At 35.8% G+C, this 25,008-nt stretch overlaps 1 protein-coding gene across 1 annotated transcript in view; it reads left to right on the forward strand.

Annotated features, from left to right (window-relative positions):
- Positions 1–25,008, forward strand: part of LOC150084576 (uncharacterized) — a 434,502-nt gene that overhangs the window by 295,307 nt on the left and 114,187 nt on the right. The window contains exon 5 of the mRNA XM_090376289.1: positions 10,151–10,319. Within this exon, the coding sequence (XP_090232415.1) occupies positions 10,151–10,319 (169 nt within the window). The remainder of the gene's footprint in view (positions 1–10,150; positions 10,320–25,008) is intronic.

Genomic DNA, 25,008 nt, shown 5'->3' on the forward strand with positions numbered 1-25,008 from the left:
TTCAGAGTGACTTGACACGCACTGAATGCAACTAGAGACGCAACTGTTCTCATTGTGTAGGGGGGGGAATAGATTCAACCTATATGCTGATAAGCGATATGCATGTACATTGCTGCCCCATTATGTTTTATAAAGTCTGTCTCATTAATTTTGTGCTATATCTTGTAGAACCTCATGATCATTATCAGTGATGGTAATGATGTTTCTCAGATAATTGAATGACTATTTTCCCAGCCTTTTATATACTGTGTGTGTTCACTGAGTTTTGGCTTTTCCAAAAAGTCTGGGTACATGTGAAAAAAATCTGAAAATGAGTCTAAATATTCTGACTCTGCATCATTCTCAAAAATATGCTATCTATCAAATAATTAAGCATTTTTCTAATCTTACTAGAAGCAGAGGACCATGCTCAGGTGGAACTGCAAATATTCTAACTAACAAATAGTCAAACTAATTAGCATTAGTAGAGGCATATGATGCAAGAAAGCAAGCTTATACAGCATCAGCCAAAAAAAAAACCTTCCCATTTCACCCATCCATTCGCTCTAAATTTTGTATAGTTCTGCCTTGAATTTATTTAAGTGTGAACTTCTATGACAGATGGAAGTTCGTTCCAGCAGTCAACCACCTGCTGGCTAAAGGCAAACTTTCACACATCTATTCAACAACTGTCTTTTCTCAATTTGAATTTTTGTTCTCTTAGGTGATTAATCTGGTTAAGAGGAAGAATCCCATCAGCATTGAGCATGCTCAAACCATTCAAGGCCTTATGTACTCCAGTCAGATCTCCTCACAGGTGTCTATTCTCAAGACACTGTAATTTGCAAAACTTAAGCCTTTCTTTGTAAGAACAACCCTTTGTTCCATTCACTAATCTTGTTGTCCTTCTCTGTACTCGTTCCAGCAACTCTACATCCTTCCTAAAATGTAGAGTTGTATATATAGTACTGTATACAGTACTCAAGGTGTGGCCTGATCATTGCCTTGTACGAGGGGATAACCACATCCTTTTCCCTGCTAGAAAAATTCTTGTATATCATTGACAAGATGCCATGAGCTACTCTTGCAGACCGTCTGCACTGCTAAGAAAACTTCATATCTCACTGCACAATTACACCCAGGTCCTTTTCATTCTCTGCTACCCATATGCAGTACTTTACATAATGCTACCTTCTTGTTTTATAACACTTAAAGTTGCAAGTGGTTCCTAAGTGAATATTTATTATGAATGTGAAAGAATATGCTCTTTAAAATGTCATGGATAGCTCAGTGATTCATATGCAGCTTACCTGCCATCAATCTCATGGTCAGGCATTGGTCAGACAGCGTCAGAGCCCTTAATAAAATAAATATATTTTGTGAACATTTTTGGAATGTATTTTTTCTTGATTATTTTTCCCAAGTTCACCATTAGTATAAGCTTCGATATTCCTAAACCCTATTGTTTTGTTTTTATTATTATTATTTATTTTTATTATTATTTTTTAAATTATTTCTATTGAAGTTATGTCAGAACAATGGCCAATATATCTTCCAAGTTTTAGATACTTATATTGCAGCTTCCAGTAGAGATTTTCAATTTAAATTCTGTGTTCTGGTCACTAATACCGTATGGAATGTAAAAACAAATTATCACAACTTATCCATTAACATAAGAAGCTATTTAAAAAAAATATTAGTAAATTAATAAGAGGAGTTTACCTCAATATAGTACGTGGAACTCTTCCGTATGATACCCTCCAGAAATTAAAACGGAAAAAACGAAAAAATCGACAACTTACCGGTACATTAAAGTAAAATATAAATAATTAAAGTAAATTATAAATAATTAAATAATCAATTTAACACAATTCAAAATCAATTCAAAACAATTAAAATTCAAATTAACGCAATTAAAAGAATCTAACGAAAATATTCAAACGATTTTCCTTCCTGAAGCTGACAATGCTTTTCGACCGACTGTCGTGATCACAGGAATGAAAATTATCGAATCAGGCTAAACCTGCAACTTAAATAGTGATTATGTGTCTTCGCGCATGCGCGTAAAGGTCCACGCATCGGAGATCAAATATGGCCGCCGAACATTAACAGAATTCTCGTGTAATTTAATTTCAACGGTTTCTGCAATTAATAGTCGCGTATAATTACGTTGAACGTTAAGTATTTTGGCCTCGTTAAATAAAAAAGTATGTTTTTCGTTAATGGCATGAAAGGCTAATTCTGACGCTGCTGAACGAGAAGCACGAACAGAGGCTTCGTGTTGATTTACACGGATATTAAGAGAAAACCGCGTGGAACCCTGATAAGACGAGTCGCAATCACCGCAAGAAATGTTGTATACTAGATCATTAATTTGTGTTGCGAACGCCGAAAGAACCGAGCGATTGTTCAGTATAGTGTGTAACTTCCGTATAGGCCTAGCTATAATTTTAAATTCGGTATCTTTAAAGAATCTGTTAAGCTGTTTGTGCCACTGTTCAACATATGGGACAGAAATAAAGTATTTTTTGATATTACTATTGTTGATTGGTGCAGTATTTTGTATCCTATCCTTAGCTTGTACCCTAATTCGATTTATAGTGTTAATGGGATAACCCCTGTTCAAGAATCTGCTAGTTAATATTTGTATTTCTGAGTCTAAAGCAGAATCCGTCGTTGAATATTTATAGGCATTTAGAAATTGATTAAAGATAATCGATCTTTTGTAGGTGAACGGGTGGTAGCTATTATAATGTAGAAGCATACCGGTGTTTGTGGGTTTTCGATAGATGCTAAATTGTATTTTGTTCGAGTCCCGGGTAAGCGTGAAATTTAGAAAGTTTAATGACTTAGTATCCGTATCTTCCCTTTCCAATGTAAATTTGAGTCTAGAATGAATATTGTTAAACGAATGTAAAATATCTTGGATAGTACTACTATCGGTAATAACTAGAACATCGTCTAAATACCTCCCATAGTATGTGATACGGGGACGAAAAGGTGTCAAATGTATCTGCTCAATCGTTGAGAGATAGATCTCTGACATTAAGCCACTCAGGCTCAAACCCATTGGTAATCCAAAAATTTGTTTGTACACCTTGTCTCGAAAGGTGATGTAGTTAGCCTCAACTAATAGTTTAATTAAGTGAAAAATCTCCTTTATAGGCAGCTTCGTATAATTAATCGGTGTCGAGTTTTTATTTAACATATCCCAAATAATATCTAATGTGTATTCAACGTTTACATTCGTATATAATGATGTAACATCTAATGAGAATAAATTGTCATTGTCGCCGAGTCTACAGTCTTTAAGATTATTAAATAATGTATCGTAATTCTTAATCCCAAATTGTATAACCTGTCTAAAAGGTTTTATAATGTTATATACATGTGTGGCTAAGGCTGAAAATGCCGAGTTCCTGTAGGAAACAATAGGTCGAATCGGAAATCCAGGCTTGTGTAATTTTACCTGACCAAAAAGTGCAGGAATATTGTATGTTCTGGACTTCAATTCCTTCAACTGAACCATAGTAATGTAGTCGTTTTTACGATATGTGGTTAACGTTTTATTGTATTGATTTACCAAATTGGTAAATTTGGTAAATCAATACAATACAATATACAATAGCGTCAGAATTAGCCTTTCATGCCATTAACGAAAAACATACTTTTTTATTTAACGAGGCCAAAATACTTAACGTTCAACGTAATTATACGCGACTATTAATTGCAGAAACCGTTGAAATTAAATTACACGAGAATTCTGTTAATGTTCGGCGGCCATATTTGATCTCCGATGCGTGGACCTTTACGCGCATGCGCGAAGACACATAATCACTATTTAAGTTGCAGGTTTAGCCTGATTCGATAATTTTCATTCCTGTGATCACGACAGTCGGTCGAAAAGCATTGTCAGCTTCAGGAAGGAAAATCGTTTGAATATTTTCGTTAGATTCTTTTAATTGCGTTAATTTGAATTTTAATTGTTTTGAATTGATTTTGAATTGTGTTAAATTGATTATTTAATTATTTATAATTTACTTTAATTATTTATATTTTACTTTAATGTACCGGTAAGTTGTCGATTTTTTCGTTTTTTCCGTTTTAATTTCTGGAGGGTATCATACGGAAGAGTTCCACGTACTATATTGAGGTAAACTCCTCTTATTAATTTACTAATATCATTATCAACGTAGAACATATTGAGTATTACAGCTCTGATTCATACTATCTAATTAATTTTCGTACTCTTATTGACTATTTCATTCACTTCCTGTCTCTCCAGTAGTATACAATCGATACACACAATTATGGGAGATTTTTTGAATGGCTTGGTACAAAATTACATTAAATCTACACTAAGGTACTCGGCCCAAAGTTACCATATTTCTTTCCTAAAATATTGCCTTCAAAACAACATCGTTCCGAAGTTTGCCAGGGTGAATTTAAATCAAAAAATTTCAGGCATAAAACAACTATCACTGGCGACATCACGTAATATTGTTAAGCTTGCCTTAAAATCTCGATATTCGGATAAACAAAAATACCTTTCCCAGGTTAGGAAGCTTCGCGATAAATTAAAAAATTATCTACATCCGAACGGTTGGTCTGTATTGAAGACCTCCATAGATTTGCGACGGGAAGCACAAGCCTCAGAAATAAAAAACAGACACGTTAATAAGTTGCAAACATTATCGAATAGTTCAAGACACGTTCATACGAATTCTAACACATTGTCGCGAGCTTGCGACCAAGTTCACACGAGTTGGGTGACATCCCCCCCACAGACACATAACGCACTACCACAGAATATGTCGGCTAGTTCACGAACACCCCCTCACCCAGTATCCAACGAACCGACACATCAACAGGTTACAAATCTTTCCTCGTGTACACTATCGCAGGACCAGATTTCACTTTTATCCAAAGGATTAAATTATAATTTACCACCTCGAAAGCTGCCAAAAAAACAATGCGTAATTGATTTTGAATTTGGACTTCGTAGTGTTCCACAAAAAGATGTATTTATTCAACAAGTTAACCAAGTAGTGAATAACATAAAAGAAACACGACTTCCTAAATTGAATACACATGACAGTTCAGCTTTACGAGAACTTCGAGAAAATAAGGACATTATTATACAGAGGGCAGATAAAGGAGATACAGTGGTAATACTAGATAAACATGATTATATTAATAAGTTAGATTCAGTTGTATCTGATAGCTCCACTTATTGTGAAGTGGACCCGACACTGTTTACCAATTTGGTAAATCAATACAATAAAACGTTAACCACATATCGTAAAAACGACTACATTACTATGGTTCAGTTGAAGGAATTGAAGTCCAGAACATACAATATTCCTGCACTTTTTGGTCAGGTAAAATTACACAAGCCTGGATTTCCGATTCGACCTATTGTTTCCTACAGGAACTCGGCATTTTCAGCCTTAGCCACACATGTATATAACATTATAAAACCTTTTAGACAGGTTATACAATTTGGGATTAAGAATTACGATACATTATTTAATAATCTTAAAGACTGTAGACTCGGCGACAATGACAATTTATTCTCATTAGATGTTACATCATTATATACGAATGTAAACGTTGAATACACATTAGATATTATTTGGGATATGTTAAATAAAAACTCGACACCGATTAATTATACGAAGCTGCCTATAAAGGAGATTTTTCACTTAATTAAACTATTAGTTGAGGCTAACTACATCACCTTTCGAGACAAGGTGTACAAACAAATTTTTGGATTACCAATGGGTTTGAGCCTGAGTGGCTTAATGTCAGAGATCTATCTCTCAACGATTGAGCAGATACATTTGACACCTTTTCGTCCCCGTATCACATACTATGGGAGGTATTTAGACGATGTTCTAGTTATTACCGATAGTAGTACTATCCAAGATATTTTACATTCGTTTAACAATATTCATTCTAGACTCAAATTTACATTGGAAAGGGAAGATACGGATACTAAGTCATTAAACTTTCTAAATTTCACGCTTACCCGGGACTCGAACAAAATACAATTTAGCATCTATCGAAAACCCACAAACACCGGTATGCTTCTACATTATAATAGCTACCACCCGTTCACCTACAAAAGATCGATTATCTTTAATCAATTTCTAAATGCCTATAAATATTCAACGACGGATTCTGCTTTAGACTCAGAAATACAAATATTAACTAGCAGATTCTTGAACAGGGGTTATCCCATTAACACTATAAATCGAATTAGGGTACAAGCTAAGGATAGGATACAAAATACTGCACCAATCAACAATAGTAATATCAAAAAATACTTTATTTCTGTCCCATATGTTGAACAGTGGCACAAACAGCTTAACAGATTCTTTAAAGATACCGAATTTAAAATTATAGCTAGGCCTATACGGAAGTTACACACTATACTGAACAATCGCTCGGTTCTTTCGGCGTTCGCAACACAAATTAATGATCTAGTATACAACATTTCTTGCGGTGATTGCGACTCGTCTTATCAGGGTTCCACGCGGTTTTCTCTTAATATCCGTGTAAATCAACACGAAGCCTCTGTTCGTGCTTCTCGTTCAGCAGCGTCAGAATTAGCCTTTCATGCCATTAACGAAAAACATACTTTTTTATTTAACGAGGCCAAAATACTTAACGTTCAACGTAATTATACGCGACTATTAATTGCAGAAACCGTTGAAATTAAATTACACGAGAATTCTGTTAATGTTCGGCGGCCATATTTGATCTCCGATGCGTGGACCTTTACGCGCATGCGCGAAGACACATAATCACTATTTAAGTTGCAGGTTTAGCCTGATTCGATAATTTTCATTCCTGTGATCACGACAGTCGGTCGAAAAGCATTGTCAGCTTCAGGAAGGAAAATCGTTTGAATATTTTCGTTAGATTCTTTTAATTGCGTTAATTTGAATTTTAATTGTTTTGAATTGATTTTGAATTGTGTTAAATTGATTATTTAATTATTTATAATTTACTTTAATGTACCGGTAAGTTGTCGATTTTTTCGTTTTTTCCGTTTTAATTTCTGGAGGGTATCATACGGAAGAGTTCCACGTACTATATTGAGGTAAACTCCTCTTATTAATTTACTAATATCATTATCAACGTAGAACATATTGAGTATTACAGCTCTGATTCATACTATTTAAAAAAAATATGAACCACAAACTCAAACCCACGTTCAGTCAAAGAAGACTAAAAATTCAAACTCTTATAGCATAGTGATTTATGAATACAGGTATCCCTGATTTACGAGTTTTTGCTTTAAGAGTTTTTTTTTTTTCAAGTGTCAACAAAATCGAAAATATGAACATTAATTGCTAAAAAATGAATGTTAAACATTCATAAATACCACATTTGAAACCACGCTCATAGCTGTACAATACAGCGTACCCAGCTTTACGATATTAATCTGTTCCAGAGACACCGTTGTATTGTGAAAATATCGTAATGTGAACCGAATAACACATTTTTTTTTTTTTTTTTTGGTAATTTGTTCCAAGACCTCGGAAGTTGAAATTTTCACTACATAACTCTCTAAAAGGTTGTTTTTATAGTGTAAATTGTGTTAGTTACCAATTCAAATCATTAAAATGCATTGCACTTTCATTGTTATCATATGTTCTGTTATAAGAACCAATTTTGAACAGCTTTGTGATATTTTTCTAAATCACATTTCTGGAGGTCACTGCCATAAAACAATAAAAACAATTTGCACTTTCCAGTTATTAGGCTTTTCTGTTACTGCAAGCAATTATAAACGGGTAGTAAACTTCATGTTATTGCATTTGCGAAAATACCGATAGTTGGAATTGTGTGGTTTTTTTATGTTTTTATTGTGAAATGTTTCCCTTTTACTGAAATCTTCAGTCATATAAAAAACATAGAATCTTCTCTTCATTCCTTTTTTTTTTTTAAGCTTCGTAAACTTAAAAAATCATTTTAGTTGCAATTTGTACATTCTGTTAAAAAAAATGCTTATGCATGCTGTAGAAATTTAAAAAGAAAAGAGATTATCTTGGAAATAAATGCCTCTTGAAGCATTTCAGAAGAAGACGACTCCTTGTGCAACAAACCAATGCCTAGCCAATAATGAGTGATCAATGAGTGTGCATTTAGTCGATGATGATGGTGAAGAATAAACATTCTTTAACATTTGTAAGTCAAATAATTTCTGTATTATTATAATTTGCTTGATTTTACAGGCTACGTTTTCATTTCTTTGGATAAATCAATCACTGTTTAAACATAAACTAATTAGCTAACTAATTTCATTGTTGATAATGTAACCCCCATTTTTAACATTGTCTTTTGGAAATGAATTCCCACTTCGCTTTATGAGCGCACTAGGAATGAATTAATTCATAAAGGTCAGGAACTACCTGCATTTTTTGTGAATTATTTTTTCTCCTGTTTCTTTGCCTGTGTTTTCTATAAAGATAAAACATTGTATTCCTTAACCCTGATGTTTATTATTTTTTTAAAATCCTTAATTTCCTGATCACTGTGGTTAATTTTTATACTCAGATTTTTTGAGTGTGAAAACCAATTCAGCTGAATTTAGTATCTCATACTGTATTTATAAATGCAGTAGTTAACAAAAAAAAAAAAAAAATGACTGTTTTTTGTGGAATATTTATCACCTGCATGTTTTTGGGCTTGTAGCATAATTTATTTTATTTTTATTTTTTTTTCCCTCATGTTTTTTATATGAGCTGAATTTCACACTAAAATTTTAAATGCTTACAGCACTTCCTGTCATCCTTTTTTGTCCACTTTTCTCACTGATACAATAATCAGTGTCTCTTGTTTGTTTGTCTTCAACATGGCATCATTAAATTTCATTGATTACAGCATCATTATTATCGCATAAATACAACTGTATCATGCTATAATATCATGCTATAATTATAATGAAAATATGTTCAGGTTTTTAATAATGTTTTTTTTTTCGTTCTTGGTAATGTCATACAAAAAAAAAATGTATGTTAAGTGTGCTGGTTTTCAAGTAACATAAAGCACTGCTTCATAAACACTGCACAAAAGAAATAAATAAAATATAACAAGTGCAAAAAAAATCAATGTTATCTATTAGAATACTGACAATAAATGTGAAGAATAAGTCCAAAAAAGAGAGTTGTGCTTATTTTGCAATTTAATTCTAGTCCTGTATAATAAAAGTTAATTGTATATTATTTATAAGTAGAGGAGTTATCAAAAAAAAAAAAAAAAAACCGCCCATAACAAGTGGTTACAAATAATTTCTATAACAAACAGTTACAAAATGGCATTTTCTACTCATATTTTGGAAGCTTGTTGTGCAACTACCTGTGGACATATTTTGTTACTAATTTTTCCATCCTGAACATTGATACTGTAGGGCAGATGTGGTCAATTCGTGGCTGTGTGAAATTTAAACTACAGCTCCCATTGAAATATAGACTGGAAAATCATGTCTCAGAATAATACCTTCATTAACAAGGGAATATGTATGACTCACTGGTAGCAACCAGTGAGTTCCAACGAATAGCTAATAATTTTAATTATTAGCTATTCATTGCCATTTTTCAAGAAATTCATGGTTTCTGACTTATTCATATAAAAATATGGGCACAGCTATGTCTTTTGATATGAAAATACTGAAAAATTGCCAAAAAAAATTATTGTACCTTTACTTATTGCTATTTCATGATTTGGAAAGACAATTTTGCCTCTAAAATGCCTGGTAACTTACTTTTTAAAGAGGCCGCAAGAAATGAAAATAAATAATAACTGAACTCTTTCATGTTCGTGTTGTCTCTGTTAAATTTGTAATTTAATGTAGATTAGAAATTTTTTATATGAACATACTGTAATTACCAAATTAAAAGATATTAAATTTTTTACTGTGTTCTAAGTTTGCACAGATGAATTCTAATCAGAATATTATTGTACACTTTCAAACTGATTTATTATTGAAAAAAACTGTTATGAATTCTGTTTCATTTTGACATTTGTTTAGTTGTATTGTTTTCTCCATTTCTTTGATATTCTGTAAAAGTTGTATACCAGAATATTATATGAATTTGAAAAAAAAAAAAAAAAAAAAAAATCTGAAATTACAATGATAAAATGAAATTTTTCATTTCAGGAATGCCAGATGTAGAAGTTGGGTTAAATGATTTAACTAGACAAGGTAAAGAAGTTGTAGGCCGTCAAGACATAATACCTGTTGTGACGGAAGAATGGATTCGTTTAGAAAACTGTGAATTCCATTGTTGTGTTTCACTAGAGGAATTTGAAAAAAATCGCATAATTAAGTAAATATTTTCATATTTACTTAGTTGCAGTTTTTTTATCCAGTTTCCTGATATTGTATAAAATTTTCATATCAGAAAATTATATGGATTTTTTTAGATTTTCATATTTTTCATGAAATTTACAAAAAAAAAAAAATCTCTTATAATTTTAAGAAAGGACATACATTTTTGTTGTGTTTTCTTAGTGTAGGCCTACCAAATACTAAAGCATGCTTGATTATAAATTTGTTTAGAGATAATACAAACAGGAAAATAAATAAATCCTCGAGTTAAACTGCACATATTGATAATGGCTAAGAGTTTTGAAGAAAATTTAATATATAAAAATAATAATTTAGCATGAATGAAAACAGGATAAAACTTCAGTTCTGAGTAAACCTCAGTCACAGTTCAGATTATCTGTTTCAAATAAGAGTGTTATATGCATAGTGATTTCTTGCTTGCACTGACCAAGTGAAAAGAATTTAATTAATAAGTGAGAGAGTAAACACAGTCATACAAAAAAAACTGACACAAGACACAGATATTTAGGAGATAACATATATTAAATTTAGGAAATACAGAACAAATAGAAGCTTTCGGATACTGTATCAACTAATTGATAATTTGATTTGTTATGATAATTGATTTGTTATGAAACAGAAATGATGTCATTTCTGTTTCATAAATAAAAATGGAGTTGGGAGAGGAGATCATGCAAAGGATCATTGGAGGTGATCTTGGATGTGCTCAGAGCTTGCATAAACCAGCTGGGGGTGGAAAAACATTTATGATTCGGGGCATACTGTTTAGGTGGCTTTCGGGCTAACCATTGCCACCTGTGGCAGAAACCTTTTGGTAACCAGAGAAATGGATATCTTGCAAAATTTAAAGTAAAGTAAAGCATTTAGGGTAAAGGATCATAGGAGGTGATCTTGGATGTGCTCAGAGCTGGTATAAACCAGCTGATTGCGGAAAAATGTTTAATATTCGGGGCATACCACTTCGATGGTTTTGGGTTAACCATTGCCACCCGTGGCAGAAACCTTTTGGTAACAAGAGAAATGGATATCTTGCAAAATTTAAAGTAAAGTAAAGCATTTAGGGTAAAGGTAGCCAGAACAATAAAGAAGCATATAAATTAGCAAATAAGGAGGCAAAAAGGGCTGTGGCAATAGCAAAGGTGAGGGCAGTGGACGAGGCCTATGGGGAACTGGAAACAAAAGATGGAGACAGGCAATTGATGATAATAGCAAAAGCGAGAGACAAGGCATCAAAAGACTTCTCATCAATAAAACAGATAAAAGATGAGAGGAGAGTGGTTATACAGGACCAGAAGAAGGTTAAGGAAAGGTGGAAAGACTAGCATTAGCATTAGTAGGGGCATATATGATGCAAGAAAGCAAGCCTATGCAGCATCAGAAAAAAAAAAAAAAAAAACCTTCCACTTCACCCCTCCGTTCGTTCGAAATACCTGTCCAGCTGAGCCTTAAATTTATTTAGGCTATCAACCTCCACAACAAGGGATAGAAGTCTGTTCCACCAACCAACTACCCGCTGGTTAAAGGCAAATTTCCGCATCCTACATCCTACATCTGTCTTTCCTCAATTTGAATTTATGCCCTCTCAGGTGATTATTCTGAGCAAGAGGTAGAATCCCATCAGTATTGAGCATGCTCAAACCGTTCAAGGCTTTATACACCTCGATCAGATCACCTCGCTGGTGCCTAGTCTCCAGACACTGTAATCTGCAGAACTTAAGCCTTTCTTCGTAAGAGCAACCCTTTGTTCCATTCATTAATCTTGTTGCCCTTCTCTGTACTCGTTCCAGCAGCTCTATATCCTTCTTGAAATGAGGCCTCCAGACATGTATACAGTACTCAAGGTGTGGCCTGACCATTGCCTTATACAACGGAATAATCACTTCCTTATCCCTGCTAGAAAAATTCCTGTATATCATTGACAAGGCACCATGAGCTACTCTTGCAGCCCGTATGCACTGCTCAGAGAACAGCATATCTGCCTGTACAATTACCCCCAGGTCCTTTTCATTCTCTACCACTGTCAGTGTAGTACCACAGAGTTGATACGGTGCTCTGGGGTTGCTGTTTCCCATATATAGTACTTTACATTTGTCAATGTTAAACTTCGTTTGCCACCTCTCAGCCCATCTGCTCAACCTTTCCAGATCCTGTTGCAGCAACATAGTGTCAGTAGTGTCCTTAACAACCCTGCCAACCTTTGTATCATCTGCAAGCCTGGACATTAAGCTTGATATACCGTCATCAATATTATTTATAAATACAGAAAACAATAATGGACCCAACACTGAACCCTGGGGGACTCCACTAATAACATTAGTCCACGATTAGCATTGTCCATTGATTACCACTCTCTGTCTTCTAACCCTCAACCATCCCTTAATCCATAGCAGCAATTTGCCTCCAATGCCACACTGCTCCAATTTGTGCAACAGTATCAAAAGCCTTTCTAAGATCCAAGTATATAATATCAGAGTTATTCCCTGTATCCAGTTCTTTTGTGACTGCATCATAGTATCCAATCAGATTGATTAGGCAAGACTTCCCCTTAACAAAACCATGCTGTGTCCGAGTTGTTGCTATTTGGTTTTTTTTTTAGGAGCATTAGCAACTAAGGCCATATTGCTCCGGGATATGCGGTGGTCATTCTCTGACCTTTCCGTATCCTCCGTATTTGGTGGTCACGGGCTCGAACCCTGGTCTAATCAAGAAGTGTGTGCTACGCACTGCTGCTCCTTCCCACCTGGCTACGGAGGCGCCTGTCCAAGCTATAACTGAAGTCTTGTCTAGATGATCCTGCAGTGCTTCTTTAACCAGTGCCTCCATTAATTTTCCTGGAACAGAAGTTAAACTCACAGGTCTATAATTACTTATGACAGCCTTTTATCCTCCTTGGTGAATTGAGGTCACATTTGCACGTCTCTAGGCTATGGGTATCTTCCCTGAGTCCAAGGAAGATCTCATAATTATGGCTAAGGGTTTGCTTACTTCCTTTGTGCCTCCTTTAATATAACTGGATAGATTCCATCCACCCAGGTGCCTTTCTCGTGTTTATTTTCAACAATTTCTCCTCCACTTTACTCTCAGTTATTATAAGATTATCTAGCTTAATGCCAGAGTTGAATAGACCTCTGGCATTCCCCTCGCTGAATAACTCCTCATGTGTGAATGTCGATGCAAAATATTCATTTAGTCCGTTAGCTACCTGAGCAGGGTCATCAATGGTTGAACCATTGATATCAAGTGGACCAATCTGATTCATCCCCTTCCTTCTAGAGTTTACATAAGTAAAGAACTCTTTGTTGTTTTTCTTTGCATCCCTTGCCAAAGATTTCTCGTATTGTGCCTTCGCCTGCCTAACCTCCTTTGTAACTTGGTTACAGATCAACTTATATCTATCATAGGCTTCTGTGTCGCGTATTAATTTATGTATCCCATGCCTTTTTTTTTCTCTGCCATATGTCTCATTAGTTCATGTGACATCCATTTAAGCCTAAACCTTGAACAATATTTCTTAGTTGGTATGTAAAGCTTAGTAGCTTCCAAGACTTCTACTCTCTCTTTGCACAAGCACATTACAAATATTGCTTTCTCTGGATCTAAAAAAACTTGGTTTTCTCTTTCGCTCTCTGCGTTACTTTTCTTCCAAACAGCTGCTCTCTCTGTATAAATCGCAAATCTGCCCTGCCATGGAATATTGTTCCCACCTCTGGGGTTGTGCCTCCAAAACCTCTCTCAGGCTTCTTGATTCCATTCAGAAGAGGGCAGTTAGGTTAATTAATGATTCATCTCTAACAGAGTCTCTCCACTCACTCTCTCATAGACTTACTGTTTCTGCTGCATCCCGCTTCTACAGATACTTCCATGGGCACTGTTCTTCTGAATTGGCTTCTATAATTCCCGCTCTCTCTTTCAAAACGGTCCAAACACGTGCTGCCGCCACCAGCCAACATCTATTTACTGTCCAACTTCAAACTCAGAGAACCAACTTTTCATCTTCCTCGTTTATTCATTCAACTGCCATTTTCTAGAACAACCTTCCTTCATACGTATTTCCTGAAAATTACAGTCTACAGAAGTTCAAGTCTAATGTCAACAAATATCTTCTTTCGTCTTCTCAACCTCCAACCCAAGCATGTTACTAAGTACTATAGGCTCTAATACCTCTCGTGTTTGTGTTTATATAAAAAAAAAAAAAAAAAAGATAAGTTCTTTGAATACCTTCCCATTTTGCATTTGCTGTTGGTAACATCATCAGTTGGTCCCACTGTATAGAATTTAAATACTGTCTCAGTCCATCGTAGTCGCCTTTACAAAAGCAATAACCCTTCTCTTTACCCCTAATGCTAGTTACCTCTTTGAGTAAATCCCACTTCAGCACACTGTGATCACTGCCACCTAGTGGTTCATTTATCTGCAGATTCTTAATGCATGAAGAATCACTGCTGATAATCAAATCAAGAGTATTCCTCCCTCTAGTTGCCTCCTGAACATGCTGATGTAGAAAACAATCATCCAATAAATCCACAAAAGCCCTGCTGGTGTGTGAGTAACCAGCCCCCAAATTCCAGTCAATATCTGGGAAATTAAAATCTCCCATTATAAGACTCTCTGATTTACTGGCCCACTCTATTTCCCTGTACAGTTTCTTATTATACTCATCAGAGTAATTAGGCCTATAGCACACTCCTACTCTCAATTTTGATCTCCCAATTCTTATGTCACTCCAAACTGACTCGACACTGCACTGTCCAGCGATGTTGACTTCGCTGGACAGTGCAGTGTCCAGCGATGTCGACTTGCTTCACTTCCTTGGATTTTATGTGTTTCTTAACTAATAGCATAACCCCTCCTCCCTTCCTATCCTGTCTATCCTTTCTGTAGACGTTGTACTCCCCAAATTCCAGTTCTGCATTCCTTATATCTGTGTGCCACCACGTCTCTGATATCCCAACAATATCTGCCTTTGATGCTTTGAGCAATACCTAAAATTGCTTAATTTTAATGACTATTTTAAGAAGTCATTAAATGAGGAAAACCCAAGAGCATTATTCGAGGATGGATGAAGAGGAGGAAAACAGTAGGTGTTGATCAGATACCATTACAGGTATGGAGAAGTCTGGGAGAAGAAGGGATCGATATTCTATGGGACTTTATGGAAAAACTGTGGCAGCAGGAGAGGATACCCGATGAGTTGAGGGAAAGTATACTTGTGCCAATCTATAAAGGAAAGGGCGATGTGCAGGAATGTGGAATTTACAGGGGAATAAAGTTAATGTCTCATTCGATGAAGATCTGGGAAAGAATTGTGGAAGTAAGGTAAGGCAGGAGACAGAACTAGGAGAGGAACAGTTTGGTTTCACGCAGGGAAGAGGAACAACAGATGCCGTCTTTGATTTAAGGCAGGTGATGGAAAGATACAGGGAGATGCAAGTAGAGCTGCACATGGTGTTCAATAAAGGAAAGGGTGATGTGCAGGAACGTGGAAACTACAGGGGAATAAAGTTAATGTCTCATTCGATGAAGATCTGGGAAAGAATTGTGCAAGTAAGGATAAGGCAGGAGACGGAATTAGGAGAGGAAAGACCTCAAAAAAGCATATGATAGGGTGCCCAGACAAGAGGTATGGAGATGCATGAGGGAGAAGGGTGCATCAGAAAAATACGTAAGATTTGTGAAGGAAATGTACGAGGGAGCTGTGACTCAGGTTAAGAGTAGTGTAGATATGACTGTGGTGTTCTCTGTAGAAGTTGGACTGCACCAGGGATCAGCTCTTAGCCCATATCTGTTTTGTCTGGTAATGGATGTGTTGGTGAGAGAAGTGAAGAGTAGAGCACCATGGAGTATGCTATTCGTGGATGATATCATACTATGCGAACCATCCCAAGGAAAGGTAGAGAATAAATTGGAGGAATGGAGGAAAGCGTTGGAAGAGAGAGGCATGAGGATAAGTAGAATAAAGACAGAATATATGGTATTGAATGGAGAAGATGAGAGTTCTATAAAACTGCAGGAGGAAAAGCTACCATCAGTTTAAAAATTTAAGTATCTGGGATCGAACGTTGAGAGGGATGGAGGATTGAGTGCAGAAATACAGCATAGAGTGCAATGTGGATGGTTGAACTGGAGAAAGATGAGTGGGAGTGCTGTGTGATAAGAAAGTAAATTGTCGAATGAAGGGAAGAGTGTATAAAACTGTGGTTAGACCCGCATTGATGTACGGTGCTGAGACATGGACGATTACAAGGGCTCAGGAGAAGATGGAAGTGGCAGAGATGAGGATGCTAAGATGGATGTGTGGTGTGACGAGGAAGGACAGGATAAGAAATTACTACATCAGAGGTACGGTTAAAGTGGGCCTCTGAATAAAAAAAATGCAGGAGTCTATGTTGAGGTGGCTTGAACATGTGGGATGAAGAAGTGGGGTGTATGTGGGGAAGAGGTGTGAAAAGTTGGAGATGATAGGGAAGAGGAAGAGGGGGAGACCTAAGCTGAGATGGAAGGACGAGGTAGCAGAGGATTTAAAAGAGAGAGGATGGAGGGAGAGGAAGCCCAGGATAAGGAGGAATGGAGTAAAAGAATTAAGGACGGTAATGCTGACCCCATATATGGGAAGAAGGCAAAGATAAAGAAGAAGAGAGCATTTAGGGTAAGGAATCAAAGGAGGTGATCTTGGTTGTGCTCAGAGCTGGCATAAACCAGCTGATTGCAGAAAAACGTTTAATATTCGGGGCATACCACTTAGATGGCTTTGGGCTAACCATTGCCACCCGTGGCAGAAACCTTTTGGTAACCAGAGAAATGGATATCTTGAGGGCAGTGATCTTGGTTGTGCTCACAGCTGGTTTATGCCAGCTCTGAGCACATCCAAGATCATTACATTAGATGTGCTTCGGCCTTACCATTGAAGTACATGTAATGTATGCATTACAGTATCCATCTGTATTACTGATGTGGTTGTATATTTCCATCAAGAGGCGATTAATAAACGTTTTTCTGCATCCAGCTGAGTCGGTCAAGAATATTTGAACAGGTTAGCAATTGGGAGATAACAGACTCAAAATTACATGTATGAGTAGAATCATTTGCTTGTCATTAGCCATTCTCATTAAGTTGCAGACGTCCTCGTTGGTCATCAAGTTTTATTTGCAGTTGCGCTGAGGTGAGCAGTTGAATGTGGTGAGCTTTAGATACCGTCATTTCTTGCAGATCTTATAGCGCTGAATGTGTAATTTGCGACAAAGCATGAAGAATAACATGATTGTAACAATACAAATATGTGTATTGTTGCAATCATACTATTTAACAAATGACTACAATCAAATGGGTATTTAGGCTACTGGACTAACCTCTTCTGTTTGTGTATCCTATTTATCACTAACATTTATTCGGTAGAGTAAGTCGTGGGCATGAGCATAAATTACATTGTTCATTATTTTGGTTGCAAATTATTCATGCCTGTAAAAGCAGGTTGTGATCACATCACTTCATTCCCCTTTTTTGGCTTGCCCAGTGAGATAGCTACATCTCCAGTACTCAGGATGGCAAATCATTGTCCTTTAGATACTGTCGTTTTTTGCAGATCTCATAGCGCTGTATGTGTAATTTGCGAAAAAGCATGTAGAGTAACATGAACCAACATGATTGTAACAATCCAAATATGTGTATTGTTGCGATCATACTATTTAACAAATGACTACAATCAAATGGGTAATTAGGCTACTGGCCTAACATCTTCTGTTTGTGTAGTAATTTGCGACAAAGCATGAAGAGTAACATGATCCAACATGATTGTAACAATACAAATATGTGTATTGTTGCAATCATACTATTTAACAAATGGCTACAATCAAATGGGTAATTAGGCTACTGGCCTAACCTCTTCTGTTCGTGTATCCTATTTATCACTAACATTTATTCAGTAGAGTAAGTCGTGGGCATGAGCATAAATTACATTGTTCATTATTTTGGTTGCAAATTATTCATGTCTGTAAAACCACTGGTTGTGATCACATAACTTCACTTCCCTTTTTTGGCTTGCCCAGTGAGATAGCCACATCTCCAATACTCAGGATAGCAAATCATTGGCCTTTAGATACCGTCGTTGCTTGCAGATCTCATAATACTGCATGTGTAATTTCCGACAAAGCATGAAGAGTAACATGATCCAACATGATTGTAACAATACAAATATGTGTATTGTTGCGATCATACTATTTTACAAATGGCTTCAATCAAATGGGTAATTAGGCTACTGGCCTAACCTCTTCTGTTTGTGTATCCTATTTATCACTAACATTGATTCGGTAGAGTAATTCGTGGGCATGAGCATAAATTACATTGTTCATTATTTTGGTTTTAGCTGTTCGAAATTTAGTAAGTGTCGTCAAAGATGTTTACACATAAAATATTTTGTGTGTACAGGGTATGCATGCGATTTTTTTTTTTTTTTTTATTCTAGCTTGCAGCCAGTGTTTCTCAATTCATCACTATTATTGCCTTGTTAAGTGATGTGCACCAGTGGAACTACATCATATGGACTCTTCCTTACCAGCAGTAGCGATCCTGGTTTACTATCTGCTCCATGGGAATGCTTAACCATCACAAACATAATTGGTATTATTGTAATGATCTTGACTTTCACTTGCCTTCATTGTAAATCCTGCTGACCTATGGAAACAAATGAGTACATGTCAATTACTCTTGAAAGTGTCTGGACGAAGGATGATGGAAATATGAAAAGGACACCCTATTAAAGTGTCTGCATCTGTATTAGAAAGTGTCTATTTTAAAGAGGTCATTTAACATGTAGTTTCTAATATTTTAGGCCAGGACTTGTGTCCACAACAAGCTATATCCTATTTAGAGAGGTACAGGTTAACGGAGATTCCAGTGTATGCATATATCTATACTGCTCAACAAAATTTACAGAGCAAAATGTTTTTCATAAATATTTTATTGTGAACAGCATCGCTGAAGGGAAATATTTGATATTATAATCATCATGGCATGCAAATTCCAATTATCCAGTAGAAGGAACAAAAGGGGTGCTCTTACGAAGAAAGGCTTAAGTTTTGCAAATTACAGTGTCTGGAGACTAGGCACCAGCGAGGTGATCTGATAGAGGTGTATAAAGCCTTGAATAGTTTGAGCATGCTCAATGCTGATGGGATTCTTCCTCTTGCTCACAATAATCACCTGAGAGGGTATAAATTCAAATTGAGGGAAGACAGATGTAAGATAGACGTGAGGAAATTTGCCTTTAGCCGGCGGGTGGTTGGTTGGTGGAACAGACTTCCATCCCTTGTCGTGGAAGTTGATAGCCTAAATAAGTTTAAGGCTCAGCTGGACAGGTATTTCGAACGAACAGAGGGGTGAAGTGGAAGTGGTTATTTTTTATTTATTTATTTATTTATTTATTTTTTTTTTTTTTTTGGCTGATGCTGCATAAGCTTGCTTTCTTGCATCAAATGCTCTCTACTAATGCTAATGCTAAAGTTGATCTACCACCTTACAGAGCCACACATTATGCAAATTATTCATGCCTGTAAAAACACAGGTTGTGATCACATCACTTCATTCTCCTTTTTTGGCTTGCCCAGCGAGATAGCCACATCTCCAGTACTCAGGATAGCAAATCATTGTCGTTTAGATGATTCTTTGAGACAGCGGCTATTGGATGACTTGAAGATGGGTAGTCATAGATGGAAGTGGCATGTTGGCTTAATGTGTCATGCATGGTATTGGCACTATGAAAGTAGAACAGGGAGATCGGAACCATTACAAGAAGGGTTATGTCAGGCTGGCCAAGGTCGCTTGAGGTCTATGTCAACCAGAACAGACCGATATTTGGCTCTAACAGCAAGAATTGAACCAAATTCTGTCATCACCTGTCTCTTGAGGTTGCTGTAGCCACAGGCAAAAACATTTCCAACCAGACTATATTAAGAAGGCTTAATTCTTAATTCAAGTGGACTCTACACAAGGAAGCCAGTGGTTTGTATCTCATTAATCCTCAGTTATAGGGGGAAACCCTGGAGACTGTCATACAAACACAAATACCTTGAATACAAATCCTGTTAACCCCCAAATTTGTTGAAACTGGTGCCATAAACATGTGACTTAGAGCCCTGACAAATGGGGCACAGTTCTGTTCTCTGATAAGTCCTGCTTTAGGCCACAAACGGATTCTAGACATTATTTCATCTTGAAACAATGAGGAATACAATACCATCCCTGCAACATCAGAGAAGGGGGCACTTACGGTGGAGGCGGTGTTCTTGTGTTGGGCAGAATATCAGTGGCTGCACCCTCATCATGATTTTGGTAGGGTTTTGTAACTGTGCAGAGGTACCCAGAACAGATCCTTGAACCCTATGTGTGACTTTTTAGGAGTGTCGTTGCCCCAGATTTTCTTTTCATGCACAATGCATTGTACATAGAGCTTAGGTGCTGGAGGAATATCTTGAAACTGAAGATGACTGCCATGGCCAAGGCTGTTCAAGAGAAGAATGTCACATATCATAATTGGTTTATATCCAAATCTCCAGATTCATTTTCTGCCTACACCACTTGCAACAATTGTAAAGCAGTTATTAATCAGTCCAAATTAGATGTCTCCAAAGATGTTTTCACATAAAAAATCACAGTCATTCAGCAGCTTCTCTACTCTTCTGCCCTTCCACCATTTAACTTCTAGCTGTTCTCTGAACTGATAATGGGGCTTTGGGAGCATCATTTCACTATGTTGGATGACATAGAAATAACCAGTAAAGCATGCAATAATGAAATAAAAAAAACACAGTTTTAAAAGAAGGTTTAGGCAGGAGAAGGCAGATTACGAGAAATCTTTGGCAGAGGATATAAAGAAAAACAGCAAAGATGGCTTTATTTATTTAACCTCTAGAAGGAAAGGGATGAATCAGATTGGTTCACTTGATATCAATGGGTTGACTGTAGATGATCATTCTCATATAGCTGCCGAACTAAATGAGTATTTTGCATCTACATTCACACATGAGAAATTCTTTGGGGAATGGGTGGCCAGAAGTTGACCAAAGTCTGACAGTGAGTCAAATGATTTTGTAATAACTGAGGGGAAAGTGGAGAAGAAATTGTTGAAGTTAAACATAAGAAAGGCATCTGGGATGGATGGGATCTATCCAGTTATATTAAAGGAGGCAGCAAAGGAAGTAAGCAAACCCTCATCCATAATTATGAGAGCATCCTTGGACTCGGGAGAGTTCCCCACAGACTGGAGATTCCCCACAGACTGGAGATGTGCAAATGTATCTCCAATTCACAAAGGGGAATCAAAGGGTGACATGAGTAATTACAGACCTGTTAGTTTAACTTCTGTTCTGGGGAAAATAATGGAGTCACTGTTTAAAGAAGCAATGCAGGATCATCTAGACACAACTGCAGATATAGTGCAGACATAGCATGGGTTTGTGAAGAGGAAATCTTTCCTGACCAATTTTATTTGACTTTACTATGTGGTCACAAAGGAACTGGATGCAAAAAATAATTTTGATCTCATATACTTGAATTTCATAGAGGAAAAAAATATGTGGAGGTCCTAAAGTCTCGAAACTTTATTAGACAGTTGGACAGACAACTTGAATAGTCGAGACCCACTAATTCTTGAATACTTGAATTTCAAGAAAGCTTTTGGTACTGTTGCACAGAAAAGAAGGCTGTACAAATTGGAGTAGTATGACATTAAGGGCAAGTTGTTGCTTTGGATAAAAGGATGGTTGAGTGTAGCAGACAGAGAATGGTAATTAGTGGACACTACTCATTGTGGATTAATATCATTATCATTTTCTATATTTATCAGTGATATTGATGAAGGTATAACAGGCTTAATTCCAGCTTTGCAGATGATACAAAGGTTTGCAGGGTTGTTAATGTCAGTAATAATGGTAGACTGCTGCAGTGTACCAACTGTGTAATCTAGAATAACATAGTGCTAACTGTGAAGCACTATGCTTGGTGTACTGGAAAATGAAAAAGACTTGAGGATAATTGTGCAATCAGATATGAAATTTTCAGAGCAGTGCAGACAGGCTGCCAGAGCAGCTAATTGTGTCTTGTCAGTGATAAACAGAAAGTTTGCTAACAGGTGATTATCCCTTTCTATAAGGCAAAGGTCAGGCCACACCTTTTGAGTAATGCATACATGTCTGGAGGCCTCATTTTAGGAAGGATGTAGAGCTGCTGGAATGAGTACAGAGAAGGGCAACATAATTGGGTGAGGGGAACAAAGGGGTGCTCTTACCAATAAAGGCTTAAGTTCTGCAATTTGAAGTGTCCGGAGAATAGGCACTTGTGAGGTGACCTGATTGAAATTTATAAGGCTTTGAATGGTTTGAGCAGGCTCAGTGCTAATGGGATTCTTGCTCTTGCCCAGATTACACACTTAAGGAGGCATAAAATCAAATTAAGGAAAGGCAGTTGCAGAATAGATGTATGGAAATTTGCCTTTAGCCAGTGAGTGGTTGATTGCTGGAAAAAATTTCCATCTGTTGTGGAAGTTTATAGCTGTATTAAATTCAGTGAAGAACCAGACAAAGTTTTGGACTGAATGAATAGGTGAAATGGTACGTTCCTTTTTTTTTTTTTTTTTTTTTTTTGCCAATGCTATATAATATAAGCTTTTTTTCTTATATCATATACCATTATTAATGCTTATATAATTAGTAGCTTATTATATAAAAATGACCAGAAAAAAGCCTTAATATATACTCCATTCATACTCCATACGTTAATGAACTCCAATACAACCAACTAAACCATTGACAATTATTTGAATGAAATATATCTTACAGGGGTTTTAGGAATGCATTCAGAGCCTTCTTGAACATTTTTACAAATTAGCATTTGTGATGTAATTGAAAATGTTGATATTAACTCTGTTCTCCAGCATTATTTCTGCTGTCTTCCTGATTAGTTCAGCTCGAAAACAAAAAAAAAAATTATTACTGAAAATCATCTCTTTAAAAATCATTTATTTTCAAGTTTACATGAGTATTATATAAAACTGATTGATAAAACATTATAAAAATGTTTCAGATTTTTTAAATATTTATTATTCATGTGGTTTTAGTGTGTCTTAATTTTTTGAAATATTCACCAGGATGCAACCCTGGTTTTCTGGAGCATGTCTCACAATACCAAGCTCTTTTCTTCACTGCTTCCTTTTGTGAAGTTTTTCATTTAGTCCAATGTTAATAATTACACATAAAAAAAAAAAAAAAGAGGACCATAATGAAAGTAACTGATTTGAAGAGTTTCAATCACGTAATTATGTGTTTCCTTCAAAATATTTTCAGACAAAAAATCTGTAAAAATAGCTGAAAATATTCGAGTTTAGTGTTTGAAGTACTTGAATTACTCAAAGAAATCAACAATTCAAAACAATAAAGGGAGAATGTTTGAATGAGACTTTGCTTGGTTTTCAATTTTACACACTGGCATTGATTGATAGGTCATCATCGATTTCTTCATCACTACTGCAAGATATATTTTTGAGATGAAATATATCATCAACCTCACTATTGGACAAAAGTAAATCAAATATTGAATTAGAAAGTTTTGTCAATTTTTTCATGAGAAAGGCCTTTACAAGATGTTGATGCCATGACTAAGTACTTTCTTTCTTGTAGATAGTAAATACACAATGAACACTAAAAATGAAGAAAAAGTACAGCCTACAGCTGTTATCAGTTGAATGTAAACATTTAGTTTGTCAAATTGTTTATATGACATATAAATAGAAGGCAGTTTAATAATTACACCAGAAGAGTGGGAAAACAAGCTTTATAATTGGAAAAACAGAAAGGCACATCTGATGTGACATTGGACCAGAAGGGATATCTTATGATGTCCCATGAGGCTTGACATTGGATTGCAAAGAAGGGTTAAAGCATATATAAGTGAGCTTAATTTTAGTAGTATTAGTGTTCATCGGACAACATGAAGCAAGGAAGCAAACTTATTCTGCATCAGCCAAAGGGAAAAAAAAAAAAAAGTCAGTCACAGTTTGTGGGTTGTTTGTTTGTTTCTAAAAAGTAATAGTACTTTTTGATGCACTCTTGAACTTTGTGAAGCCTTTTGCTTGGAGCAAAAATTCTTTAGAATTGAAACCAGATACCCATCTAAAGAAAATATTGCAAATTACTCTGAATTGTGTCTCACTCTGTGCATCTAATAAAATAAAAGTATCCAGCTGTTCCTTAACACAGTTGTGGTGGCATCCCATTTGTTGAAAAGATACTGGTGGATCACCTGAGAGGTGACTGTTTTCTTTAGAAATGTTTTTTTTTTTTTTTAATTCTGTTTGAATAATACTAATATTTCATATTTTCTTAATGGATTGTAATATTGTGTGTAACATTGTACATTTTAAAAAATATATTAAAATTTTTAAAACATGTAATGTTTCTGCTTTTTATTTTCAATAAAAACCAAAAAATATATTAATTTTTGCTAAAAATTATTAGACTTAAAAGAGATGCATCAGTTTTATATTCAAAGATTGTAAAACTGATGCAAAAAGCTCTCTACCCTGCTTAGACATCAAATACTCCCGAATTCATTTTGCAGTATCAGTTTAATGGACTCTTAGTCTCATAATATCAGTCTCATAGTCTCTTCCAATTTAAAAT

This window comes from Mastigoproctus giganteus, chromosome 6 (assembly GCF_048544385.1).
Source record: "Mastigoproctus giganteus isolate SK-2022 chromosome 6, ASM4854438v1, whole genome shotgun sequence".
Lineage (NCBI taxonomy): Eukaryota > Metazoa > Arthropoda > Arachnida > Uropygi > Thelyphonidae > Mastigoproctus > Mastigoproctus giganteus.